The sequence below is a fragment of the Aphidius gifuensis genome, linkage group LG3 (assembly GCF_014905175.1).
Source record: "Aphidius gifuensis isolate YNYX2018 linkage group LG3, ASM1490517v1, whole genome shotgun sequence".
NCBI lineage: Eukaryota > Metazoa > Arthropoda > Insecta > Hymenoptera > Braconidae > Aphidius > Aphidius gifuensis.
In genome coordinates, this window is record NC_057790.1 from 20,183,468 (window position 1) to 20,209,589 (window position 26,122).

At 24.9% G+C, this 26,122-nt stretch overlaps 2 protein-coding genes and 1 non-coding gene across 3 annotated transcripts; 2 read left to right on the plus strand and 1 right to left on the minus strand.

Moving 5' to 3' along the window:
* Positions 1-1,097: 1,097 nt before the first annotated feature.
* Positions 1,098-2,384, plus strand: LOC122851021 (F-box/LRR-repeat protein fbxl-1-like). Its single transcript, XM_044150069.1, has 4 exons — positions 1,098-1,274; positions 1,419-1,536; positions 1,726-1,928; positions 1,983-2,384. Exons 1-4 carry the CDS (start codon positions 1,098-1,100, stop codon positions 2,382-2,384), a joined length of 900 nt encoding a protein of 299 aa, XP_044006004.1.
* A 14,943-nt stretch (positions 2,385-17,327) lies between these two features.
* On the minus strand, positions 17,328-21,133 carry LOC122852632 (hemicentin-2-like). Its single transcript, XM_044152531.1, has 6 exons — positions 20,504-21,133; positions 20,305-20,434; positions 19,601-19,800; positions 19,208-19,528; positions 18,620-19,126; positions 17,328-17,985 (listed from the first exon to the last, which is right to left on the minus strand). The coding sequence occupies exons 1-6, from the start codon at positions 20,877-20,879 to the stop codon at positions 17,417-17,419; spliced, it is 2,103 nt and encodes a 700-aa protein (XP_044008466.1). The 5' UTR covers positions 20,880-21,133; the 3' UTR covers positions 17,328-17,416.
* Positions 18,295-18,366, plus strand: Trnaw-cca. The gene has a single exon. It is a non-coding gene; the product is annotated as a tRNA-Trp (tRNA).
* Positions 21,134-26,122: the final 4,989 nt, after the last annotated feature.

Genomic DNA, 26,122 nt, shown 5'->3' on the forward strand with positions numbered 1-26,122 from the left:
ACATATCAAGAACTAAAAAAAAAAATGGCATTTCCTCTTGTTTAAAATTAAATTATTTGAATCATTTCTCGCGGCAACAAGTGTTTTTTTTCCGCAAAAAAAAAAAAATTGTAGATTTTACATATACGCGGGTGAATATTTATTTTTTTTTTGGCTAATGGTTCTCAAATCATTCATCCACTTTTTCATTCAACATATTTAATTATTATACTACTATTATTATTTTTACCGAAAAATAGTTTTAAACCCTGGGGATATAAATGAGTCATTCAGATAACACTGTTTTTTTTTTTTTCATTTTTTCCAATGATAACACACCTCCACACTACTCATTAGGTGTGTCCAACTCACATAATATCATTGACATCCATTAACTATACATCGCCACGTGCATTAAAAATTAATAAATATATTGTATTGTATTTTTTTATTCTACATATTATTCACGTAAGTAAATATTATACAAAATATTAAATTATTTAATAATAAATTGTATTAATTTTGTTTATATATATTACATAAAAAAAAATTACTCTTTATAATTATTCAGGTGAACAATTAAATACACAAGTAAATAAACAATGGGATCATCAAAATCAAAATTAAAAAAAAAATATATTATTGATGAAATGATTAACGTACAGCTTAAATCAAAAACTGAAAATGATACATTTGTTGAAAAAAAAATCATCAACACCACGCCAATTAATTATTATGATGATCTCGAGGAATCAGTAAGAAAAATTCGTCTTATACTTGGTAAGTATCAATTTAAAAAATATATAAAATTAATAAATTAAATATTAATAATTAATTTATCAACAGATTGTGACGATTGGAGAAATAATAGTGAATTGGCATGGAATGATATCAATGAAATTAATTTTGATGATATTCGATATGTTTATAATTTATCTCAAGAAGATATTGAATTGATACTTAAAAATTGTGGTATAAATTTGAATAAATTAATGATTGAAGAAAATTGTGATTCAACAATAATGCCAACAATTAGTAAATATTGTAAAAATTTAGAGCAATTTGAATTTCATTTAAATTACATAAATGAAGATGATTTTATTGATGCATTTACCAGTATGACAAAATTAAAAAGTCTTACTGTTAGAACTGACTCAGTACTTGGTCCAAGAAGAGATGAACCAGTTGACATGACTAAAATATTATCTAGTCTTTCAAATGAAATTAATCAAATTTTATTATTGACTGATAAAGGCACTCTGTCATCAAGTAGATGTCTTCATTATTTTCCAAAAGTAAGTCTTGAAAAAAAATTATTATCATGCCAATATTTAAATAAATAATATTATTAAAAATTTATAATTTTTTTTTATTTTTAAAATTGATATTATCAATTGATTATTGAATGTATATTAATAGCTGTTAAAATTAATTTTCAGTCATTGGAACGATTCAATAATCTTTGTCATTTATCACTTAAAATGTTCAAGCTAGATGACAATGCCATAAAGGAAATATCAAATAGAAAAACATTAATGGGACTTGAATTTGATTGTTGTACATTTGAAGGAAATATTTCGTTAATATTAAATCTTCCAAAGTTGGAACTATTGACACTTGAATCAATGAAAAATTTTGATGATTTTATAATTAACATTTCAAATGAATCAAAACATTTAAATTACTTGAGCATAATTAATTGTAAAAATGTTTCTAATAATGCTCTTAAACAATTATCAAATTTAGATAACTTGGAACATTTAAATTTACAAAATTTACAGAGTGTTCAAGATGATGTATTTACTGATATTACTGATAAACTCAAAAAACTTGCGTATTTAAATATATCTCGTTGTCAAAATATATCTGGAAATGTTCTTGTAAAATTAACGAATTTAAAAAATTTAGAATATTTAGATATTCGTAGAATTGAAAATATAAATGATGATGTTATTATTAATATTGGAAATAGCTGTAAAAAATTAAAACATTTATATATTCAGTCATGTAAAAATGTAACGAGTGATGCTTTAAATGAATTATCAAAATTAGAAAATCTTGAAACACTTTACGTTGTTGATGTTGATAATGTTGGAGATGAAATGTTTAAGGATATGTATAAATTAAAAATACTGAGGTGTAACTGGTGTCCAAATGTAACTGATGTTGGTATCATGAGAGTTATTGAAAATGCAACGAGACTTGAAACATTAATGCTTTGTCGAACTGGTATAACAAGTACAACACTTGTTTGTGCTGCTGATGTAACAAAAAAACGTAGAAATAATGTGTGTTTAGAAATTATTATCACCAGCAAAGTGTTGAAAGATTATCAGTTGCTGGAACATGATTCAGGTCCATTGATAACAATGAGAGGTCGCAACATGTGTTGTCATGATTGCTAAAATTAAAATTAAATAAAATTAAAAAATATAATTATTATAATGTTTTTTTCTTGTTTCATTTTATTTATTTATTATTTAGAATAAGGAAATGTTATTCTTAAAATTATAATTATATTTATAAATTGTGTTTTTTTTTTTTTTTTTTTTTTTTAATATATAAAAAATTTACATTTTATAACTCAAAAATTGTTTAAATATAATAAATCAAAAATATAAGAAAAAAAAAATTGATAATTTCTTGACAATATTATCTTTGATATTTATTTTATTTTTTTTTATTCTAGAAAAAGCAATACAGATGTATATACCAGTACCGAGTTTTATTTCATGAATAATTAAGAAGATATAAAATAGATAAAAAATGAAGATATCATAAAAACATGAGTTATTATCACAAATAAATTAAATCCAGTAAGCACTCGTGCCTGTTCCACTATATAAAAAACTTACTGAGTCTTTCGATAAGATTCATTATTGCCAAGAGACGTGACGATTTAATGTCACATAATGTTTTAAAAATTAAATACTATTAAGAAAAGAAGCAAGTATACATATTAATAGATTAAAAAACAAAAAAAAAAAAAAAAAAAGATGAAGAATTCAAAAGTTTTTAATAATTTTTCATTGTTATCAATCATAACTATGATGATTTTATTGATTCCATCATCTCAAGGTAATTTTATAATTATTATTACAGTAGAAAACAATATTATTTTAAATATAATACAAAATTTTAGGTGATGAGGAAGCAATTCCATTTGGAAGTACTCCTTGGAACATGACAGTAGTTTCTGTAAGAATATTAGTCGTGATTGATGAAAGTATCATTGTGTAAGTTTAAATAATAAAAACAGGTGATTCGATGATTCATCAGTTATAAATTAAAATAACTTTTACATGCATCAATGTTTCAACAAATTAATTAGTTAAAATTAGTAAAATTAATTAGTTGTCTTTATTTATTTTTAAAGGACATCTGGTATTAACGCTAATTTAAAAATGTATTTTATGCCATATTGGAAAGCTGTAAATGAATACGTTACATTGCTGCAAGATCCACCAGTTCGTATTCAAATAGCTGAAATACTAAAATTCAAGGTCAATTTGATACTTGTATATGGTTTAATTTTAATTTTGACAAGTAACAATTAATTTAGAAAAAAAGAAAAAAAAACACTTAAACTATTTGATTATTTAACAGACCGAGTATGGGAAATATGCTGCAGGAGTACCTCCTACCGGATGGGCTTCAGCAAAATATATACTGCAACAGTTAAACAAGGATATCGAAAATACTAACATTTTAGAAGAATTCGACATTGCAATTCTTTTTACAAGGTAACATTATTCCTATTGTATATAATAAATTTTTTGATGCAAACTGACAGCACTTATTTATTTATATGTATAGAATAAATTTATTAAATTCTGTGATAAATTTTTATGTTTCAACAGATGGAAATTGTGTAGCACTTTTATTGAAGATAAAAAAAAAATTAGATGTGATGAATTTGGTAATTAAATTATTAATATTTTAATTAACAAACAATAACATTACTCATCAAATATTTTTTTATATAACTTTATAATAAAATTAATTAAACTTGTTTAATAGAAAATGGCAAGCTTGCATTAGAAGATGAACATGATATCTATCATGACGTACCAACGAAGGGCCTTGTCGGTGTCATTAATGATGATGGATTAACATATCAAGGAATTTGGGATACATTATTTTTAATTGGTTCATAGTAAGTGGCACACTCGCAAGTTGTATTTATTATTTTAAAATATAATATTACGTTGAATGTAAATATAATTTGCGAAAATATTTTTAATTATAAAATTAAAGCTTGGGTGCACCAACTGATGGCTCACCAGGTGCTGAAAAGTGTAAACCTCAAGATTCTTATATAATGGCACCTAAACCTATCTGGCGAAAATTTAAATTTCAATGGTCAAATTGTAGTATAACTGCGATTCGTAATCACCTAAAATACAGGTTTTAATATTAAAATTATTATAATAAATAAAATTACATGAAATTAAAATCAATTTAATGTCATATTATACACAATTTTTTTTTTTTTTTTAACTTTTCGATTTATTGATACTTCATAAGGACAACAATAACACGTAAGGATAATGTTTTCGAAAATACTTCGATGCCAGGAGAGTTGCTGTCATTAGACCATTTTTGTCAAATAAAAACTAAGGATGTTCCATGTTATGTAAATTACTTTTGCATTATTATTATGTTACAGTATATTGTATAAAAAACACTAAAATTCTTTTAATGACATTCATATTAAATATAATTATAATTTCAGTACGATGAACGAAATTGTCAAGCTATGGTTTGTAAATTAAAAGATTCATTATGTCAACCAAATGAAATAGCACCACCTGCTCTTGAAGGATCATGGTGTGGAATTAATAAGGTATTTATATATATAGATTATAGATACACATGTTTCATAAGAATTAATTCAATCTTTTCATTAAATTCAAATCAAATCTATACTAGATATATTAATTATGATAAAAATTGATATATATTTCTTTTTTTTTCTAGCGGTGTTTATTTGGAGCATGTCGTAAAGTCTAGAAACCTGTGGTCATCATAAAGATTGTTTTAAAAAAATTCTTTAAATTATCATTTTATATAAAAAATGAAGAATAAGCAATTTTTTAAAATATGTACAACTTAAAGATACTAAAATGTAATCATAGAATATGAATAAAGAAAAACACACTGCAAATATATGATTTATAATGTAAATTAAATTTAGGTATTGAAACTTGTGGAAAATTCATGTAATTGGTTGTGCAACTGTTGGAAATTAAATAAATAAATAACTATATATATTGTGCGTCTTTTAAATTTGACCTTAATTTTTTTTTTTATTTGAATATTATTAATGATTAAATAACGAAATAAAGAAAGTGCTAGAAATAAATCCATACATCCATATAACATATTTTAAGATACAAAATATTTTTTTCTTGCCAAGATAAATACTTTAGTTGTTTATTCCACTCATTTTGTTTAACTAATAATAATTATAATCATTTTATTATGTAATATTTTTGGCCGACTTTATATCTATATCTCAAAAAATCCTGTTAAAAAATATCTATACGTAATGTACATGTCATCATCATCATCATCATCATCTTCATCATGTTATTACTCTAAAATTATTTGAACATGTAATAAATCAAAAATAAGAGGAAAAAAAAATTGAAAACAACATCACAAAATTATGTTCTCTTATATTTATTCTATTTGATAAAATAATATTATTTACATATAAAAAATTATACTGTCTGAAAAACAAAAAATTCGACTAATTCTTCGTATATCATACATTGTTCAAATAAAAAATAGGATTGATATGCAAAAACAGTTTTTTTTTTTTTTTTTTATTAATAATTAAAAGGATATAAAATGAATAAAAAATAATGGTATCACAAAAACATGATTTAAAAATAAATTAAATCCGGTAAGCTCTTGCGCTTGCTCCACTTTATTCGTCTATATATATATAAAATTTACCGAGTCTCTTGATAGAATTTAATATTGCCAAAAGACGTGAGGATGTATGTCAGATAATTATTTAAAAATTAAATAGGTATTACCAAGAAAAAAAAAAGATGAAGAACTCAAGCGGTTGTGTTAATTTTTCATTGTTATTAATCATAACTATTACTATGATCAGTTTTTTGATTCCATCATCTCAAGGTAATTTTATAATTCCTATAACAATTTATAGCCAATTATTAACAATGTTATTTTGACTTATTGCCTCTATTTTAATTTAAATTTGTAGAATATCATTATCGTATATTTTTGTCAATAGAAAACAATATTTCCTTTTAATATAATACAAAATTTTAGGGGATGAAGAAGCTCTTCCATTTGGAAGTACTCCTTGGAACATGACAAAAGTAGTTTCTGTAAGAGTATTAGTCGTGATCGATAAAAATCTTTTCGTGTAAGTTTTAATAAAATGTGATTCATCAGTTATTATCACACAAATTGAATTAACTTTTACATAGATCAATGTTTTAACAAACTTGTATATTAAATACATAACTGAAAAATTAATTACTTGTTATTATTTTTTTTTATCAAGGAAATATGGTATCAACGTTAATATAAAGAAGTATTTCATGTCATATTGGAAAGCTGTAAATGAATACGTTACTTTGCTGCAAGATCCACCAGTTCGTATTCAAATAGCTAAAATACTAAATTTCGAGGTTAATTTGATTACTTGTATATGATTTAATTTTATTTTTATAAATTAACAATGAATTAAGAAAAATAAACACTTTAATTATTTGATTATTTAACAGACCGAGTATGGAAAATATACTTCAGGAGTACCTCTTACCGGATGGGCTTCAGCTAAATTTATACTTCAACAGTTAAATGAGGATATCGAAAAAACTAACATTTTAGAAAAATTTGACATTGCAATTCTTTTTACAAGGTAATTCTACTTTTTTACAAAAATGTTGTAGTCTATATAATTTATATTTTTATTACTTCAACATAAATAATTTTTAGTTGTATACATGTATATTTATTTTTGTTTTAACAGATGGAGATTATGTACTGATTTGATTGAAGAAAAAAATGGAACAAGATGTGGTGAATTTGGTAATTGAATTATTATTATTTTGAAAATAAAAATTAATTTCAATAAAAACAGAGTTATATTTAATTTTTGTATAACAGCAAATGCCAAGCTTTCATTGGAAGATGAACATGACATCTATCATGACGTATCAACAAAAGGCCTTGTTGGTGTCGTTAATGATGATGGATTAACATACCAAGGAATTTGGGATACATTATTTTTAATTGGTTCATAGTAAGAGACACACTCGCAAGTTGTATTTATTATTTTAAAATATAATTTTACGTTGAATGAAATATAATTTGTGAAAATATTTTTAATTATAAAATTAAAGCTTGGGTGCACCAACTGATGGCTCACCAGGTGCTGAAAAGTGTAAACCTCAAGATTCTTATATAATGGCACCAAAACCTATATGGGAAAAATTTAAATTTCAATGGTCAAATTGTAGTATAACTGCAATTCGTAATCACTTAAAATACAGGTTTCAATATTAAAATTATTCATTATAATTTATTACATGGAATTAAAAAAATTTAATGTTATATTATATCGATTTTTATTTTTTTTTTCTACTTCCGATTGAATGATACTTCATAAGAACAACAATACCACTCAAGAATAATGTCTTTCAAAATACTTCGATGCCAGGAGAGTTGGTGTCATTAGATCATTTCTGTCAAATAACAACTAAAAATGCTGCATGTTTTGTAAATTACTTTTGCATTATTATTATGTTAAATTATAATTCATGTTAAATATAATTTTAATTTCAGTACGATGCACAGAATTGTCAAGCTTTGATTTGTAAGCTGAAAGATTCAGCGTGCATTCGAGATCAAATAGCACCACCTGCTCTTGAGGGATCATGGTGTGGACTTAATGAAGTAAATAAATATTTTTTATTACTTTCAATTGAATCTTCAATAATATATATTTACAAAATCTAATACAAATACATATTAATTTTCAGCGGTGCTCATTTGGAATCTGTCATCCTGTTTAGACATATATATTCTTCATGATGATTGTGTAGAAATAATTTCTATATAAAAAATAAAATCAACATATAAGTCGTTTGAAAAATATTAATAATCAATAATTTTTTCAAATTAATTAAAAACATAAATAAATCCGTAGATTGTAGAAAAATTATGTCATGAAAAAATAAATATTTTAATTAATAATTTTAATTTAATTTTAACAATTGTTTATTTTTTATTTTGTATTTATTTCTTTTAAATATTATTATTTATTTTATTATTTATGTGGCCAACAGAATAATATATGTATTTATTAATTCATTATCAACTTATTTTTTAGATAGGTTTTTTTTTTTTAATTTTTTTCCCTATACAAACATGCGAGTCATCAAACATTTAGATAACAAAATTATTTTTTTTTGTTTTTTTTTTATTATAAAAAATAATGAGTAGGATTATTAGTTGTGTCTGAGTTGTGAAGTATTATATCCACGTCCATTAGCTCAGTTATATTTCAGCCACGTGTATCAATTATCATTTTTTTTTTTCATTTACTTTTATAATCAGGTAAATTAATATAATTAATAATAGCAATAATAAATTTTGTTGCTTCTATTTTAATATATAACCCCACGTGTTAAAAATTATTAACAAAAAAATATATACAACCATTTTTAATTATTAGAAAATAAAAAATGGGATTATCAAAATCAAGAATGAAAGAAAATGCAGCTCTCGTTGAAATGGTGCAACCAATAAAATCAACAAAAAAAAAAATGAATTTATCAGAGAAAAAATCACTGCATCAATTATTGAAAGTGTATACTACGCTCAACAGCTCAAAGAATCAGTAAAAAAAAATTCGTCTCTTACTTGGTAATTATTTTAATAAAAATATACAAAATTAAAAAATTTAATTTATTATTATTTTCAATTTATAAATTATTTAATAGATTTTGATGATTGGCAATAATATACTGACTTGGCATGGAAAGATATCAATGAAATTAATTTTGATGAATAAATGAATGATTGAAGAAAATTGTGATTCAACAATAATGCCAACAATTAACAAATATTGTAAAAATTTAGAGCAATTTGAATTTTATTTAAATTACATATAAATGAAGATGATTTTGTTAATGCATTAAAATTAGGTTAAATTGTCTTGAAAAAAATTAAAAAATATACATTTTATAACTCTAAAATTGTTTAAATATAATAAATCGAAAAATGGCCAACTTCTTGACAATATTATCTTTGATATTTATTTTATTTTTTTTTAGTCTAAAAAAGCAATACAGATGTATATGCTCGTACCGAGTTTTATTTCATGAATAATTAAAAAGATATAAAATAAATAAAAAATAAATATAATTCATAAAAGCATGAATTATTATCACAAATGGATTAAGTCCAGTGAGCACTTGTGCCTGCTCTACTTTATAGATATATAAAAAAACTTACCGAGTCTTTCATTATTGCCAAAAGACGCGTGATTATGTATGTCAAATAATTATTTAAAAATTAAATACTATCTAGAAAAGAAGCAAGTATACATATATTAATAGATTACTAAACAAAAAAAAAAAAAAAGATGAAGAATTCAAAGGTTTTCAATAATTTTTCATTGTTATTAATCATAACTATGACGATTTTTTTGATTCCATCATCTCAAGGTAATTTTATAATTACTATGACAGTAGAAAATAATATTTTTTTAAATATAATACAAAATTTTAGGGGATGAAGAAGCCCTTCCATTTGGAAGTACTCCTTGGAACATGACAAAAGTAGTTTCTGTAAGAATATTAGTCGTGATTGATAAAAATCTCCTCGTGTAAGTTTTAATAATTAAAATAGGTGAATCAAAAATTTATCAGTTATACTTGTGTTTATAACACACAAATTAAATTAACTTTTCACATGCATCAATGTTTTAACAAATTTGTATATTAAATACATAACTAAAAAATTAATTAGTTGTCATTATTTTTTTATCAAGGACATCTGGTATCGACGCCAATATAGAAGCATATTTTATGTCATATTGGAAAGTTGTAAATGAATACGTTACATTGCTACAAGATCCACCAGTTCGTATTCAAATAGCTGAAATACTTAATTTCGAGGTTGATTTATTACATGATTTAATTTTATTTACGACAAGTAATAATTAATTTAGAAATAAAAACACTCAAATTATTTGATTATTTAACAGACCGAGTATGGGAAATATGCTGCAGGAGAACCTCCAACTGGATGGGCTTCAGCAAAATATATACTGCAACAGTTAAACAAGGATATCGTAAATACTAATATATTGGAAAAATTCGACATTGCAATTCTTTTTACAAGGTAACATTATTTCTATTGTATATAATAAATTTTTTGATGCAAGCTGACACCATTTATTTATTTATGTATTTTTTAATAAATTTATTAACTTATGTGATAAATTTTTATGTTTCAACAGATGGAACTTATGTAGCACTTTTATTGAAGATAAAAAAAAAAACAGGTGTGATGAATTTGGTAATTAAATTATTAATATTTTAATTAACAAACTATAACATCACTTATTAAATATTTTATGTAAATATTTAATTTGTATAACAGCAAACGCCAAGCTTTCATTGGAAGATGAACATGACATCTATCATGACGTACCAACAAAAGGCCTTGTTGGTGTCGTTAATGATGATGGATTAACATACCAAGGAATTTGGGATACATTATTTTTAATTGGTTCATAGTAAGTGGCACACTCGCAAGTTGTATTTATTATTTTAAAATATAATTTTACGTTGAATGTAAATATAATTTGAGAAAATATTTTTAATTATAAAATTAAAGCTTGGGTGCACCAACTGATGGCTCACCAGGTGCTGAAAAGTGTAAATCTCAAGATTCATATATAATGGCACCTAAACCTAACTGGGAAAAATTTAAATTTCAATGGTCAAATTGTAGTATAACTGCGATTCGTAATCACTTAAAATACAGGTTTTAATATTAAAATTATTTATTATAATTTATTACATAAAATTAAAATAAATTTAATGTCATATTATACACATTTTTATTTTTTTTTCTACTTTTCGGTTTATTGATACTTCATAAGAACAACAATACCACTCGAAGATAGTGTTTTTCAAAATATCCCGATGCCAGGAGAGTTGGTGTCATTAAATCATTACTGTAAATTAACAACTAGAGATGTTCCATGTTTTGTAAATTACCTTCAAATTATTATTATGTTAAAATATATCATATAAATTAACACTAAAATTGTTTTTCATTGTAAATATTATTTTAATTTTAGTACGATGCACGAAATTGTCAAGGTATGGTTTGTAAATTAAAAGATTCATTATGTCAACCAAATCAAATAGCACCACCTGCTCCTGAAGGATCATGGTGCGGAGTTAATAAGGTTAAAATATACAGATATTATATTAATTATTACTAGACATTAATAATTATAAAACTTAATATATATTTCTTCTTCTTTTTAGCGTTGTTTATTTGGAGCATGTCGTAAAATCTAGAAACCTGTAGTCATCATAAAGATTGGGTAAAAAAAATTCTTTAAATAAACCTTCTGAAGAATAAGTAATGTTTTTAAGTTCTAATAATTTAAAAGAATCAATGTTCCAATTTAATGTTGATAATGAAAGAGATAAAATTTTTTAAAATATGTAAAAACACACTGCAAATATATAAAATTTTTTGATATATATAATTTATAATGTAAATTACGATTAAAAAACTGTTAAAATAAATGAATAACTACATATTGCGCGTCTTTTAATTTTGAAATTAATATTTTTTTTTGTTTGAGAATTAAATGATTAAATAACGAAATGAAGAAAGTGCTATAAGTATAGATAACATCCATATAACATATTTTAAGATATAAAATATTTTTTTTAAAAGATAATTACTTTACTTGTTCATTCTACTCATTTTGTTTAACCAATAATAATTATAATCATTTTATTATATTATATTTTCGACCTACTTCATATCTCTATTTCAAAAAATCCTGTTAAAAAATAATTACACGTAATGCACGTGCCGCAATCATCATTTTATTATACTCTAAAATATTATTTGAACATGAAAAAAATCAAAAATAAAAGGAAAAAAAAAATTGAGAACATCACATCATTATTATCTCTTATATTTATTCTATTTGATAAAATAATATTATTTACATATAAAAATTATACTGTCTGAAAAACATAAAATTCTACTAATCCTTCTTATACTTCAAATTGTTCAAGAAATAAATGAGATGAATATGTATCCAGTTTTTAACTAAAAAAATATAAAATAAATATAAAAATTATAATATCACAAAAACATTATTTGACAATAAATTAAATCAGGTAAGCTCTTGCGTCTGCTCCACTTTATACATCTGGATGCAGTGGTATATAAAGCTTACCGAGTCTCTTGATAGAATTTAATATTGCCAAAAGACGTGACGATGTATGTCACATAATTATTTAAAAATTAAATACTATCTAAAAAAGAAGCAAGTATACATATTAATAGATTACTAAACAAAAAAAAAAGATGAAGAATTCAAAGGTTTTTATGAATTTTTCATTGTTATTAATCATAACTATGATGATTTTTTTGATTCCATCATCTCAAGGTAATTTTATAATTATTATTACAGTAGAAAATAATATTTTTTTAAATATAATACAAAATTTCAGGTGATGAGGAAGCAATTCCATTTGGAAGTACTCCTTGGAACATGACAAAAGTAGTTCCTGTGAGAATATTAGTCGTGATTGATAAAAGTATCATCATGTAAGTTTTATTAATAGAAACAGGTGATTCGTTGATTCATCAGTCATAAATTGAATGAACTTTTACATGCATCAATGACAAAAAATTAATTAATTTTTGTTATTTTTTTTTATACAGGACATCTGATAATTACAATAGTATGGAAAAATATTTTATGTCATATTGGAAAGCTATAAATAAATATGTTGCATTGATACAAGATCCACCAGTTCGTATTCAAATAGCTAAAATAGTAAACTTCAAGGTTAATTTATTTTTTATATATGATTTAATTTTATTTTTAACAATTAACAATTCATTTAGAAATAAATATTTATACTATTTGTAAACAGACCGAGTATGGAAAACATGCGAAAGGAATAGCCGCTAGTGGATGGGCTTCCGCAAAATATATACTGCAACAGTTAAATAAGGATATCGTAAATACTAATATATTGGAAAAATTCGACATTGCAATTCTTTTTACAAGGTAATTATACTTTTTACACAAAAATATTGTTGTCTATAGATAAATTATATTTTTATTACTTAAATAATAAACAATATATATGTCTTATTAGATTATGATGAACTGTGAAAATTTGGTAATGGATGTTATTATTTTGAAAATAGAAATTAATTTTAATAAAAACAGAGTTATATTTAATTTTTGTATAATAGCAAATGCCAAGCTTTCATTGGAAGATGAACATGACATCTATCATGACGTACCAACAAAGGGCCTTGTCGGTGTCGTTAATGATGATGGATCAACATATCAAGGAATTTGGGATACATTATTTTTAATTGGTTCATAGTAAGAGACACACTCGCAAGTTGTATTTATTATTTTAAAATATAATTTTACGTAGAATGAAATAAAATTTAAGAAAATATTTTTAATTATAAAATTAAAGCTTGGGTGCACCAACTGATGGCTCACCAGGTGCTGAAAAGTGTAAACCTCAAGATTCTTATATAATGGCACCTCAACCTAACTGGGACAAATTTAAATTTCAATGGTCAAATTGTAGTATAACTGCGATTCGTAATCACTTAAGATACAGGTTTTAATATTAAAATTATTTATTATAATTTATTACATAAAATTTAAAAAATTTCATGTTATATTATACACATTTTTATTTTTTTTTCTACTTTTCGGTTTATTGATACTTCATAAGAACAACAATACCACTCGAAGATAATGTTTTCCAAAATACTTCGATGCCAGGAGAGTTGGTGTCATTAGACCATTTCTGTAAAATTACAACTAGAAATGTTCCATGTTTTGTAAATTACCTTCACATTATTATTATGTTACAATATATCATATATAAATCAACACTAAAATTCTTTTAATGACATTCATATTAAATATAATTTTAATTTCAGTACGATGCACGAAATTGTCAATCGTTGGTTTGTAAGTTAAAAGATTCAAAGTGCATTCGAGATCAAATAGCACCACCTGCTCTTGAGGGATCATGGTGTGGAATTGATAAAGTAAATAAATATTTTTATTATTACTTTTAATTGAACCTTTAATAATATATATTTACAAAATCTAATACATATACATATTAATTTTCAGCGGTGTTCATTTGGAAAATGTCTTCCTGTCTAGACATTTATATTCTTCAAATCTTCATGATGATTGTGCAGAAATAATTTCTACACAAAAAAATAAAATCAACATATAACTCGTTTCAAAAATATAAATAATCAATAATGTATTTAGGTTAATTAAAAACATAAATAATTTCATACATTGTAGAAAAATTATGTCATGGAAAAATAAATATTTTAATGGATAATTCTAATTTTATTTCAACGCGCAATTGTCTATTTTTATTTTTATTTTGTATTTGTTTCTTTTAAATATTTTTTTTTTTTTTTTACGTGGCCAACAGAATAACATACGTATTTATTAATTTATTATCAACTTATTTTTTAGATAGGTTTTTTTTTTTTATTTTTTTTTCCTACGAACATGCGAGTCATCGAACATTTAGATAACAAAATTATTTTATTTTTTTTCTTTTTTTTTATTATAAAAAATAGCTGTGTGTAAGATTATTAGTTGTGTCCGAGTTGTAAAATATTATATCCACGTCTATTAGTTTAGTTAAATTTCAGCCACGTGTATCAACTATCATTTTTTTTTTTTCATTTACTTTTATAATCAGGTAAATTAATATAATTAATAATAGCAATAATAAATTTTGTTGCTTCTATTTTAATATATAATCCCACGTGTTTAAAATTATTAACCACAAAATATATATACTTATTTTTAATTAGGAAATAAAAAATGGGATCATCAAAATCAAGAATGAAAGAAAATGCAGCTCTCGTAGAAATGGTGCAACCAATAAAATCAACAAAAAAAAATGAATTTATCAGAGAAAAAAATACTGCATCAATTGAAAGTGCATACTACGAAAAACAGCTCAAAGAATCAGTAAAAAAAATTCGTCTCTTACTTGGTAATTATTTTAATAAAAATATATAAAATTAAAAAATTTAATTTATCATTATTTTTGCTTAATAAATTGTTTAATTAATTATTTTTAATTTTCATTTAATAGATTGTGAAAATTGGAGAAATGAAAATGACTCAGCTTGGGAAAATATTGATGAGATTGATTTTAATGATATTCGTAATATTTATAAATTATCTCAAGAAGATGTTGAATTGATACTCAAAAATTGTGGTATTAATTTGAATAAATTAATTATTACTGCAAATTGTAATTCAACAATAATGCCAATTGTCAGTAAATATTGTCATAATTTAAAAGAATTTGAATTTAATTTGAGTCATATTAATGATGATGATTTTAATGGTGTATTTAAAAATATGAAAAAATTAAAAAGTATTACTGTTAGAACTTATCATCCATTGTTTAATCGAAATAAAGAAAATCCAGTTGATTTTTATCATATGTCTGATACAAAATTAAAGAAACTTGTTGTTAAAAATAATCCAGAAATTGGTGAAAAAAAAAATTCTACAGTTGATGTAAGTAAAATATTGGAATCTCTTCCAGATGAAATAAATGAAATTTTACTTTTAACACATAAAGCAATTGTTAAAACAAGTCAATCACTTCAAAATTTTCCAAACGTAAGTATTTTTCTTTTTTCTAAATAAATACAAATAAAATAAATAACTATTAATTAATTTTTTAGTCATTGGAAAGATTCAAGAATCTTCGTTATTTATCACTTAAAATGTTCAAATTAAATGACAATGCCATTATGGAAATATCAAATAGAAAATCATTGATTAAACTTGAATTTGATTCTTGTACATTTGAAGAAAATACATCGTTATTGTTGAGTCTTCCAGCGCTGGAATTATTGACATTACAATCAATGGAAAATATTGATGATTGTTTAATTAATATTACAAATGAATCAAAAAATTTAAAACATTTAAGTTTAATTAATTGTAAAAATGTATCTGTCAACGCATTTAAAAAATTATCAAGTTTAATTAATTTGGAATATTTAAATATTCCAAATTTACAATGTCTTGATGATGATATTATTTCTGGTATAGCTGATGAATGTAAAAATCTTCAACACATTAATATATCTCGTTGTAAAAATATATCTGAAGATGCTATTGTTAAATTAACAAATTTACAAAGTTTAAAATATCTTGATATTCGTGATATTCAAAATATCAATGACAATTTAATTATTAACATTGGAAATAATTGTAAAAAATTAACAAATCTTTATATTAAATCATGCAAGAATGTGTCTAACAGTGCACTTGATGAATTGGCTAAATTGGAAAATCTTGAAACACTTTGTTTAGTTGAGATTGATAATATTGGAGATGAAGTTTTTAAAAATATGCATAAACTTGAATCATTTACATGTACTCATTGTCCAAATGTAACTGATGATGGTATCACAAGAATTATTGAAAAAGCAACAAGTCTTAAAGCTCTTGTTGTATGTCGTACTGGTATAACATATAAATCACTTGTTTGTGCAACATATGAAACTAAAAAACGTGAAAATAATATTCTTCTAGAAGTTATTGTTGATGAAGAAATATTTAAAGAATATCAAGCATTGGGATTTAATTCAGGACCATTGATATCATTGAGAGGTGTCAATATGTAATTTACAAAATATTTATTTTTCATATTTAAAATGAAAATAAATTTTTTTTTCCTCTACAATTTGATATTACCACTGATCAAAATAAAATAACAATTAATTAAAAAAAAAACGAGTTAAATTTTTTTTTCTAATATTTTAAACAAATTATATTCAATCTAAAATTATTTATATTAAATTATTTTAAGAAAAAAAAAAAATCTAAAAATACATATTTAAATTAAGATGTTAACAAATATAATACTTGAAATTAATAATATTATTACAACAACAATTTATTAATAAATAATTAAAATAGCAAAAAAAAAAAAAAAAAAACAATGAGTATATAAATAAAAATGATAATGGAATGTATTATTCTTTGGATTAAAAAAATAAAAAAAATTCAAAGATTGTTTAATCTTTTTTACAAATTAAAAAATAATTTTTATAAATAAATAATAAATAATTATCAGACAATAGTAGCTGGTTGAAGAATTGCTGCTGCTCTTCTGACTGTTAATGCTTCAGGACTAAGTGTTCTTGGTTGTTTTATAATTTGATTATAATCATACATAACAGCTAAGCCACCTTCTGTTGGATTTTTTCTTGTATAAACTTTAGTTTGTGATGATGATATTTTAGTTTGTTGATTAATTGATGGTGGTGCTGAGTAAAAAGCATCAGCAGCAATACTTCCTTCTTCGTCTTCTTCATTTTGTTTACCACCTTCTTTTCTATATTTTTTACGTCTTGCTCTGATTGTTGAATAAACAGCAAATGAAATTAGTATAAAAACTACAAGTAAACCAACACCACATGATATTGCTATTATTTTTATTTCCATTGGATCACGAACAGTTAGTTTGAGACTCATTGAATCTCTGCCTTTTTCTGATTCAACTAATAGACTATAAATTCTTGCATCTTCTTTTTGTAAATTTTTTAATTCAAGTTTTGCCCAATAACAATTTGTAACTTCATTATTTTCCGTTATTGCTTCGAGTGGAAGTGCTTCGTATTTTGGCTCAATCCTTTCACCTGAAAAAAAAACCATTATTATTCTTTTAAAAGTGTGTTGAAGAAATATTTTATTTGTTTTAAGGCTGTTGAAAATATTATTTTTTTTTACGACTTGCAGTTTATTGCTTTTTTTCTTTTTTTTTTAGACCTATTTTTTTTTTTACTTGCTTTTGATTGTTTAAGCTGGTGAAATTTAGTATTTAAAAATAAAATTTAATCTATTATTTTTTTTTTTTTTAAATATTTCCAAGTGTCGATTGTTATTTTGTACAATCTTGACAAATTACAATTTAAAAAGACTTTGTGAAGATACACAAACATCATCATGACTCCGTGGCGCAACGGTAGCGCGTCTGACTCCAGATCAGAAGGTTGCGTGTTCAAATCACGTCGGGGTCAAAACATCTTTTTTTTTTGTTTTAAATTTAAACTTTTTATTCGTAGCAGTAGTTTATTTATATTTGTTAAAACAATCTCATTTTTATTTTCCAATTATCTGTGTCAATTCACGCGCGACTTTCAAGTTAATTAAAAAAATATTTCAAGTTGATAAAAAAATAAGAGAAAATTAATTTAAAAAAAACAAGTTATATAGAGTTTTTAAGAATTGTTTTAAAATAAATTATTTAATTTAATTTTATTGTTTAATTACCTGCACGAATATGTGAACTTCCCCATTGCCAAGCAACAATTTTTGGTGGTGGTCTTGAACAAAATCTAGCCATTAATGTATGCACTGGTTCACCAGCCCATCCAACCGTTTCAAAAAATCCTTTGTCAGATATTTTATCACTAGCTCTTGTTTGTATTTCCGGTGGTCCTGATACATGAAGAATATATCTTGTCTCTGATGGCATCTCTCGTCTCACACCATTAATTGTATTATAAACAATACACCTGTATTCTCCCTCATCTGACCAAACAACATTATTTATTTTAAGACGTCTACCATAATTTGAACTTGACTCTTCTTTAATAACATTATCAACTGATTCTGAAGTACTTCCTCTAACATGTAACCATCTATAATGAGGACTTGGATTTGCTTCAAATTCTTCACACTCAAATGGCTCAATACTTGTTGCTAATAATGCAATTGATTCAATTTCATCAACACTGTCATTTAATTTAAGTCCATTTATTTTTAATCTAGGACCATCTAAAATATACAAATAAAATCATTAAGAATAAATTGATTAAGAGAATAAACAAGTAAAAAAAATAAATAAATAACAATTACACTGAATATCAAGACGATAATTTGCTGGTGCACTTTCACCAATAACATTTATTGCTTTGCATGAATAAAGTCCAGCATTTTCTTTTTTAACTGGTTCAAAACGTACCTCTGAACCACTTAATGTTCCATTACGATGAGTTTGATTATGTACAATTGATTCAACAATATTATGTCTTGATAAATTAATTGTATCTTTAAACCATCTTATTGAAGCTGGTGGATTTGCATCAGCAAGACATTTTATACTCATAAAACTTGCTGAATCTTCAAGTGCAGCTGTTAGCACACGTGGACTAGTTTCTAATCGTACTTCAGGTGAATCTAAAATTAAATAATAAATTAATATTTGAATTGTTATTAATTATTATATTTGGAATTTACAGGTAGCCTTACAATGAATATCAAGACGAGCTTCTGCAATATCAGGAAGTGGACTTGATGAATGAAGACTAAGACATCTTATTGGTAAACCATGATTTTCTCTTTGACCTTTTAATCTTAATAAACTGTGTGTTGCCCATGTCTTGGGACTATCAACTTCTGTTGCATTTGTTTGTTCTCGCAATGCTTCAACCTCGTCACCCCCTATGAACCTAAATAAAAGAATTTTTAAATAATAAATTATCATAGATAAAAAAAGAGGGAGAGAAAGAGACAAATAAAAAATAAAAAAATTAACATTGTTTTATATTACACATGTATATAGATACAATGGTTGGATAAGGTGCGGCTAACATCAGTAGACCGTAAAACGGAAAAGACTATCCTTTTGGACAGCCCTTTCCAACATTTTTATTATAAAAAATATTTATATTATAATTTTTTTTTTAATATTATTATACCAAGAGTAAGGACGTTACGGACTCTTGGCATTATTTCTTGACATTATCAAACTCACTGAGGCCAACGACAAATAATAATTCATCGTGTTCAACAACTCGGCACAAGTAAAAATTTTTTTTTTTTTTTTTTCTTTGCAATGTATTCTTTAGGTTGTTTTTTTTTTTTTAAACAACAATAAAAAAAAAATATAGGCTTTGTTTAAATGGCGTTTAGACACTTTCGAAATTAAATGAAAGCAATTTTATAACTTTTACCATTTAATTATTGCTGGAGGATTTCCATATCTGGCAACGCAGGAAATCGTGACCTCTTGGCCTTCCCTGAGTGTTAAACTATCTGATAATATTGTTCCACCATAATCAAGTCTTGGTTTTCTTGGTTTAACTAAAATTATAAAAAAATAATATAAAAATTCAAATAGTTATTTGATTTTTTTTTGTGTTGATTATTTACCTCTAACGAGAAGTCTTGATGGAAGTGATGTTAATGCATCTTGTCTTGTAAAATCACCAGGTGTAACTTGGCATTCCCAAAGACCATCATCAAATTCAAGAGATGCACGTCGAATTAAAAGACTGCAGTCAGAATCATGAAGACTATTACTACCTCTAGCCCATTCGTATTTATCCTGATGAAGACCAACTGGTTTTCTATCTTTTTGCCAAATACATGTACCTTTTTTATCATGTACCTTACAGGCAAGTTGTATATCCTCACCACTTCCTACCTCTTGATATGCAAGTGGTACTTCTAAAAATCTTTGCTCACAATAACACAATTTAACAAAACAATAAAATAAATAAATTATAAAAACAAATAAACGATCCATTGCTTTATGGATCAACTCGTATGATGTTCATCACTTAATCCATATTCTATCAATTCACATTTAATCACTTTGGTCCACATATCAAGATTTTAGTCATCTCAAATAATTATTATATGTATTTAGTTTAATTTTATCAGTTAAAGAGATTAATTTATTTTTTTTATAAACAAATTGGTAAAAAAAAATATTAGAAGAGTGAAAATAAACAGTCATCAAAGCTAGACGACTGAGCAGAGACTAAATCCACAGACTGGACACAAGTTAATATTAAAATAATAATAATGAAAAATATAATAAATACAATAGCGGAAGAGGAGGCATAGGACCCAAACGGGGCACGACGTGGTGGCTATGCGTGCGTATCCAACCCTGTCTCCTCTCTCTGACTGGTATCTATATTATTCGAGCGTGTTATCATTATGCTCCTAACTCCTTCTCTTTTTTTATTTGTTTTTTTTATTAGCATACCTATACATTTGTTTGTATTTATTTATTAATTTATACAAACAAGCTTGTTGGTAAATAAAACCTCTCACTCTTTTCTTCGGTAAACTGGTGCAGGTAAAAATATAATTAATTGAATTAAAACGACAGATGTTGAGGACAATATACTTTTTTATTTATTATAATTTCACAATTTCTCATCTGTGAAAAATATTAAGTTTCACGTACATGAACCTCTGTATGCTACGGTGACTTCTTTTCATATTTATATTTGAAATTTTTTTTATTATTTATCAAGTTGGAAGGAATATAATAATGAATTTGAATACGAAAAAATTATGTTATTATGTTGTATATTATAAAAGTACAGAAAGTAAGCAACCACAGTTTTTTAAAAATAGTAAACTCGTATCAGGATTACATGATGAATATAAAGGTAATTGATAATAATTCTACAAGTTTACCTTCTTTTTTTTATAAATCCCTAATATAATAATTAAAAAAAATTCTCAATTTTTTCAAAAAAAAAAAAATTGAATTTCGTAACAGGATAACAGGATGTCTGAAGAGGTATTTGTTGAATTCACAAGTTTTACCTTCTTTTTTTTATAATTTCCTAATAATTTAAAAAATTTTCTTAATTTTTTCAAAAAAAAAAAAATTAATTTTATAACAGGGTAATAGGATTAGTAAAGAGGTATTTGACAATTTTAAAATTTTTCAAATTGAAAAAATAACGTAAGGAAGAAATGACAAAATACATTCCAACATTGATGATGAATCATGACCATTATGTAAATTATCTATTTTAATTTAAAAAAAAAAAAAAACTAAGAAAATTAACAATATCCCTGGTGGAAATTTTATCCCGCGGGCTTTTTTTGAAAATGACCAATGGTTGGATAAACAGCGGACAAGTTTTCTTCACTTTATTTATTGCGACTTTTCTCTCCACCATTTATCCAACTTTTCTCTATGTGCATAACCTTCTATGAGAATATTTTTTGATGCTGACCATGCTGACCACTGTGTAGTACACGTGGCAAACATTTTATCAAAATAAAGTATTTACTATATTATTTATTTTAGTATTTTTTTATCTTATAATAACTTATAATTGAATTGAGAATGTCGGGTAAATTAGAAGTGGAAGAAATCTTTAAAAAACAATGTGAGGATACAAGTCAAACTTTTACGGAAGTAAACAAAAAACGTCAAAAGGTTTGTATTTCATGTTTCAGTTTACATTATCAACATACTTGTAAATTGAATATTACATTACTGTTATTAACATAAATTTATTTGTTTCAGATATCTTGTCAGCATTTTAATCATTCGTATGCCAAAAAAATAATAAAAATTGACTTTATTAATGATGATTGTCTGAGGGAAATATTCATGTATCTGTCAGTTTGTGAAAGACCAAAAATTGCTCAAGGTATAGTAAATAACATATCAATATTGTATATTTAAAAAAAAAATTATTTAGTAACAATTTAGTCATAATTGATATAATATAATAAATTTGTAATTAATTTATTTTTCAGTATGCAAAATCTGGAATAGAGTTATCAATTCTTATAATTTTTTTGAAGTAAAAAAAATTGTACTATCTCATTGGGAATATGATTGTCCTCAAAATTCATTAGAGAAATTTAAAACGAGCGAGGAAAAATTTAGTTTCTTGAAATCACTACTTGATAAATGTTGCATTTATTTAACAGAATTGGACTTGGTAGCCTATGATAATTCTAACATAGTGCCTTTTATTAATGAATCTTGTCCGAACCTTGTGAAACTTCGACTGAGATTAAAATATCCTTTTGGTAATGAAGATTTAGAGGATGCATTTTCACATATGTCTAAACTAACAGTATTAAAAATTATATTTCAACGTACTCCTAAAATACCTAGAGCTTTAATTTTTTCATTGGAAAATGTGGCAAGTACTTTGAATGAACTTGTTCTGATGAGTCAGAGCGAAGGCACACATACACCTTGTCAATTCCCAAGCTCATTCTTGACTGTAAGTTAAACTTTATATCTATATTACAAAAAAAAAAAATATTCTCTTCACTCTATTTTCATTTAATTATCAATAATTTATTTTACAGATAATTCCTCAATTAACAGCCCTGAAAAAAATTGAAACGGGTGGTATGTCGATTACTAGCTGTATATCTGAGGCTATCGTTAATGCTAAATTAAATTTTTTTCATCATGATTTTATTTATGGTATACTGAACAGACTTCTGAAATGTGAGCTTATATATATCTCACACATTCATTTGGCCAAGAATGAGAAACTTACGGATGATATTTTATACATGATTGCCAATAACTTCAAGTTCTTAAATTATTTAACTGGAAATTGTTCATTAGTAACCGATGTTGGTATACAAGCAATTTCAAAGATGTATAATTTAAAACGACTTTATCTAACTGGCAAAAGTCACTTCACAAATTCTTCATCAAAATTGCTCCAGGGGTTTGAAATATTGGAATTACGAGACAATTATGAAATAACAAACAATTCCATTAAAAATTTTTTCGAAAATTCACCATATATGGCAAAATTATGGTTTAAACGTACAAAAAAACTCTTGAAATTATAATAAAAGTAAAAAAAGTAACAAAAAAACGTAAAAGGTTTCGTAAATTATATGCGTTCATTTTTCTAGTTGTTGTATGGGTCTAATTGAAAGTAAATATTTGTCCGTACATTGTCTCTGCTGTGTAGAGGTATATCCAGAGTAAAATTAAAAATTATAATATGTATAATTTATTTAAATGAAATAAGAAAAAAAAAAAAAAAACAATAGATAAAAAAGTTATGTAATGAATATTTTATTTCAGCTGATCAAATACCTCTTCGCTCATTCTATATTCCTGTTCGAAAAGAAATTTTTTTTTTATTTTTTCCTATTTTTTTTTTAGAAAATAAAAATTATTTTAAATTATCAGGAAAACAGGAAAGACAGGAAGTAAACTACGAACGAAATCAAATACCTCTTCGCTCATTCTACATTCCTGATCAAAAAGGAATTTTTTAAAATTATTTTTTCCTATTTTTTTTCACGAAATAAAATGTATTTTTAAAATACCAGGAAAACAGGAAGGACAAGAGGTAAACCATAAATGAAACCTAATGCCTCTATGCTTGTTCTACAATCCTAATACAACACTCTATTTTTTCTATCAATTTTAAATGTTTTTACCCTAAAGTTCCTAAAAAAAATAATAAATAGCGCTGAAGTTGTTAACTCAAAAAATACCTCTTTGTCTGTTCTATAACCCTGATATAACACTTAATTTTTTACTATTAATTTTAAATGTTTTTACCCTACAGTTCCTAAGAAAAATAATAGATAGCACTGAACTTGTTAACTGAAAAAATACCTCTTTTTCTGTTCTATTACCCTGATAAAACAGCCCTCTTCTATCTATTAAATTTATATGCGTTTACCCTATAGTTCCCAAAAAAAAATAATAGATGGCGCTTAACTTGTTAACTAAAAAAAGACCTCTTTTTCTGTTCTATTACCCTGATAAAACAGCCCTCTTCTATCTATTAAATTTATATGCGTTTACCCTCAGTTCCTAAAAAAAATAATAGATTGCGCTTAACTTGTTAACTAAAAAAAAGACCTCTTTGCCTGTTCTATAACCCTGATAAAACAGCCCTCCTCTATCTATTAAATTTATATGTGTTCACCCTATAGTTCCCAAAAAAAACACCAGATGGCGCCGAACTTGTTAACTCAAAAAACACCTCTTTGCCTGTTCTATAACCCTGATAAAACAGCCCTCTTCTATCTTTGATATTTCAATGTGTTACCCCTATAGTTCCTCAGAAAAATAATAGATGGCGCTGAACTTGTTGGCTCAAAAAATACCTCTTTGCCTGTTCTATAACTCTGATAAAACAGCCTTCTTCTATCTATGATATTTAAACGTTTTTACCTTATAGTTCTTAAGAAAAATAATAGATGGCGCTAAACTTGTTGACTCAAAAAATACCTCTTAGCATGTTCTACTACCCTGATAAAACAGCCTGTTTCTATCTATGATATTTAAATGTTTTTACCCTATAGTTCCTCAGAAAAATAATAGATGGCGCCGAACTTGTTAACTCAAAAAACACCTCTTTGCCTGTTCTACAACCCTGATAAAACAGCCCTCATCTATCTTTGATATTTCAATGTGTTACCCCTATAGTTCCTCAGAAAAATAATAGATGGCGCTGAACTTGTTGGCTCAAAAAATACCTCTTTGCCTGTTCTATAACTCTGATAAAACAGCCTTCTTCTATCTATGATATTTAAACGTTTTTACCTTATAGTTCTTAAGAAAAATAATAGATGGCGCTAAACTTGTTGACTCAAAAAATACCTCTTAGCATGTTCTACTACCCTGATAAAACAGCCTGTTTCTATCTATGATATTTAAATGTTTTTACCCTATAGTTCCTCAGAAAAATAATAGATGGCGCTGAACTTGTTGGCTCAAAAAATACCTCTTAGCATGTTCTACTACCCTGATAAAACAGCCTGTTTCTATCTATGATATTTAAATGTTTTTACCCTATAGTTTCTAATAAAAATAATAGATGGCGCTGAGCTTGTTGGCTGAAAAAATACCTCTTAGCATGTTCTACTACCCTGATAAAACAGCCTGTTTCTATCTATGATATTTAAATGTTTTTACCCTATAGTTTCTAATAAAAATAATAGATGGCGCTGAACTTGTTGGCTCAAAAAATACCTCTTTGCCTGTTCTATAACCCTGATAAAACAGCC

What these genes read in the sequence shown, in the direction of transcription:
- LOC122851021 (XM_044150069.1), top strand. Translation starts at nt 1,098, where the DNA reads ATGACAAAATTAAAAAGTCTTACTGTTAGAACTGACTCAGTACTTGGT. An exon ending in GTCTTCATTATTTTCCAAAA is followed by an intron (nt 1,275 to 1,418) that starts GTAAGTCTTGAA and finishes ATTAATTTTCAG; the next exon opens with TCATTGGAACGATTCAATAA. An exon ending in GGGACTTGAATTTGATTGTT is followed by an intron (nt 1,537 to 1,725) that starts GTACATTTGAAG and finishes TATCAAATTTAG; the next exon opens with ATAACTTGGAACATTTAAAT.
- LOC122852632 (XM_044152531.1), bottom strand. Translation starts at nt 20,879, where the DNA reads ATGGATCGTTTATTTGTTTTTATAATTTATTTATTTTATTGTTTTGTT. An exon ending in AGCTCGTCTTGATATTCATT is followed by an intron (nt 19,529 to 19,600) that starts GTAAGGCTACCT and finishes ATTTAATTTTAG; the next exon opens with ATTCACCTGAAGTACGATTA. An exon ending in TTATCGTCTTGATATTCAGT is followed by an intron (nt 19,127 to 19,207) that starts GTAATTGTTATT and finishes TGTATATTTTAG; the next exon opens with ATGGTCCTAGATTAAAAATA.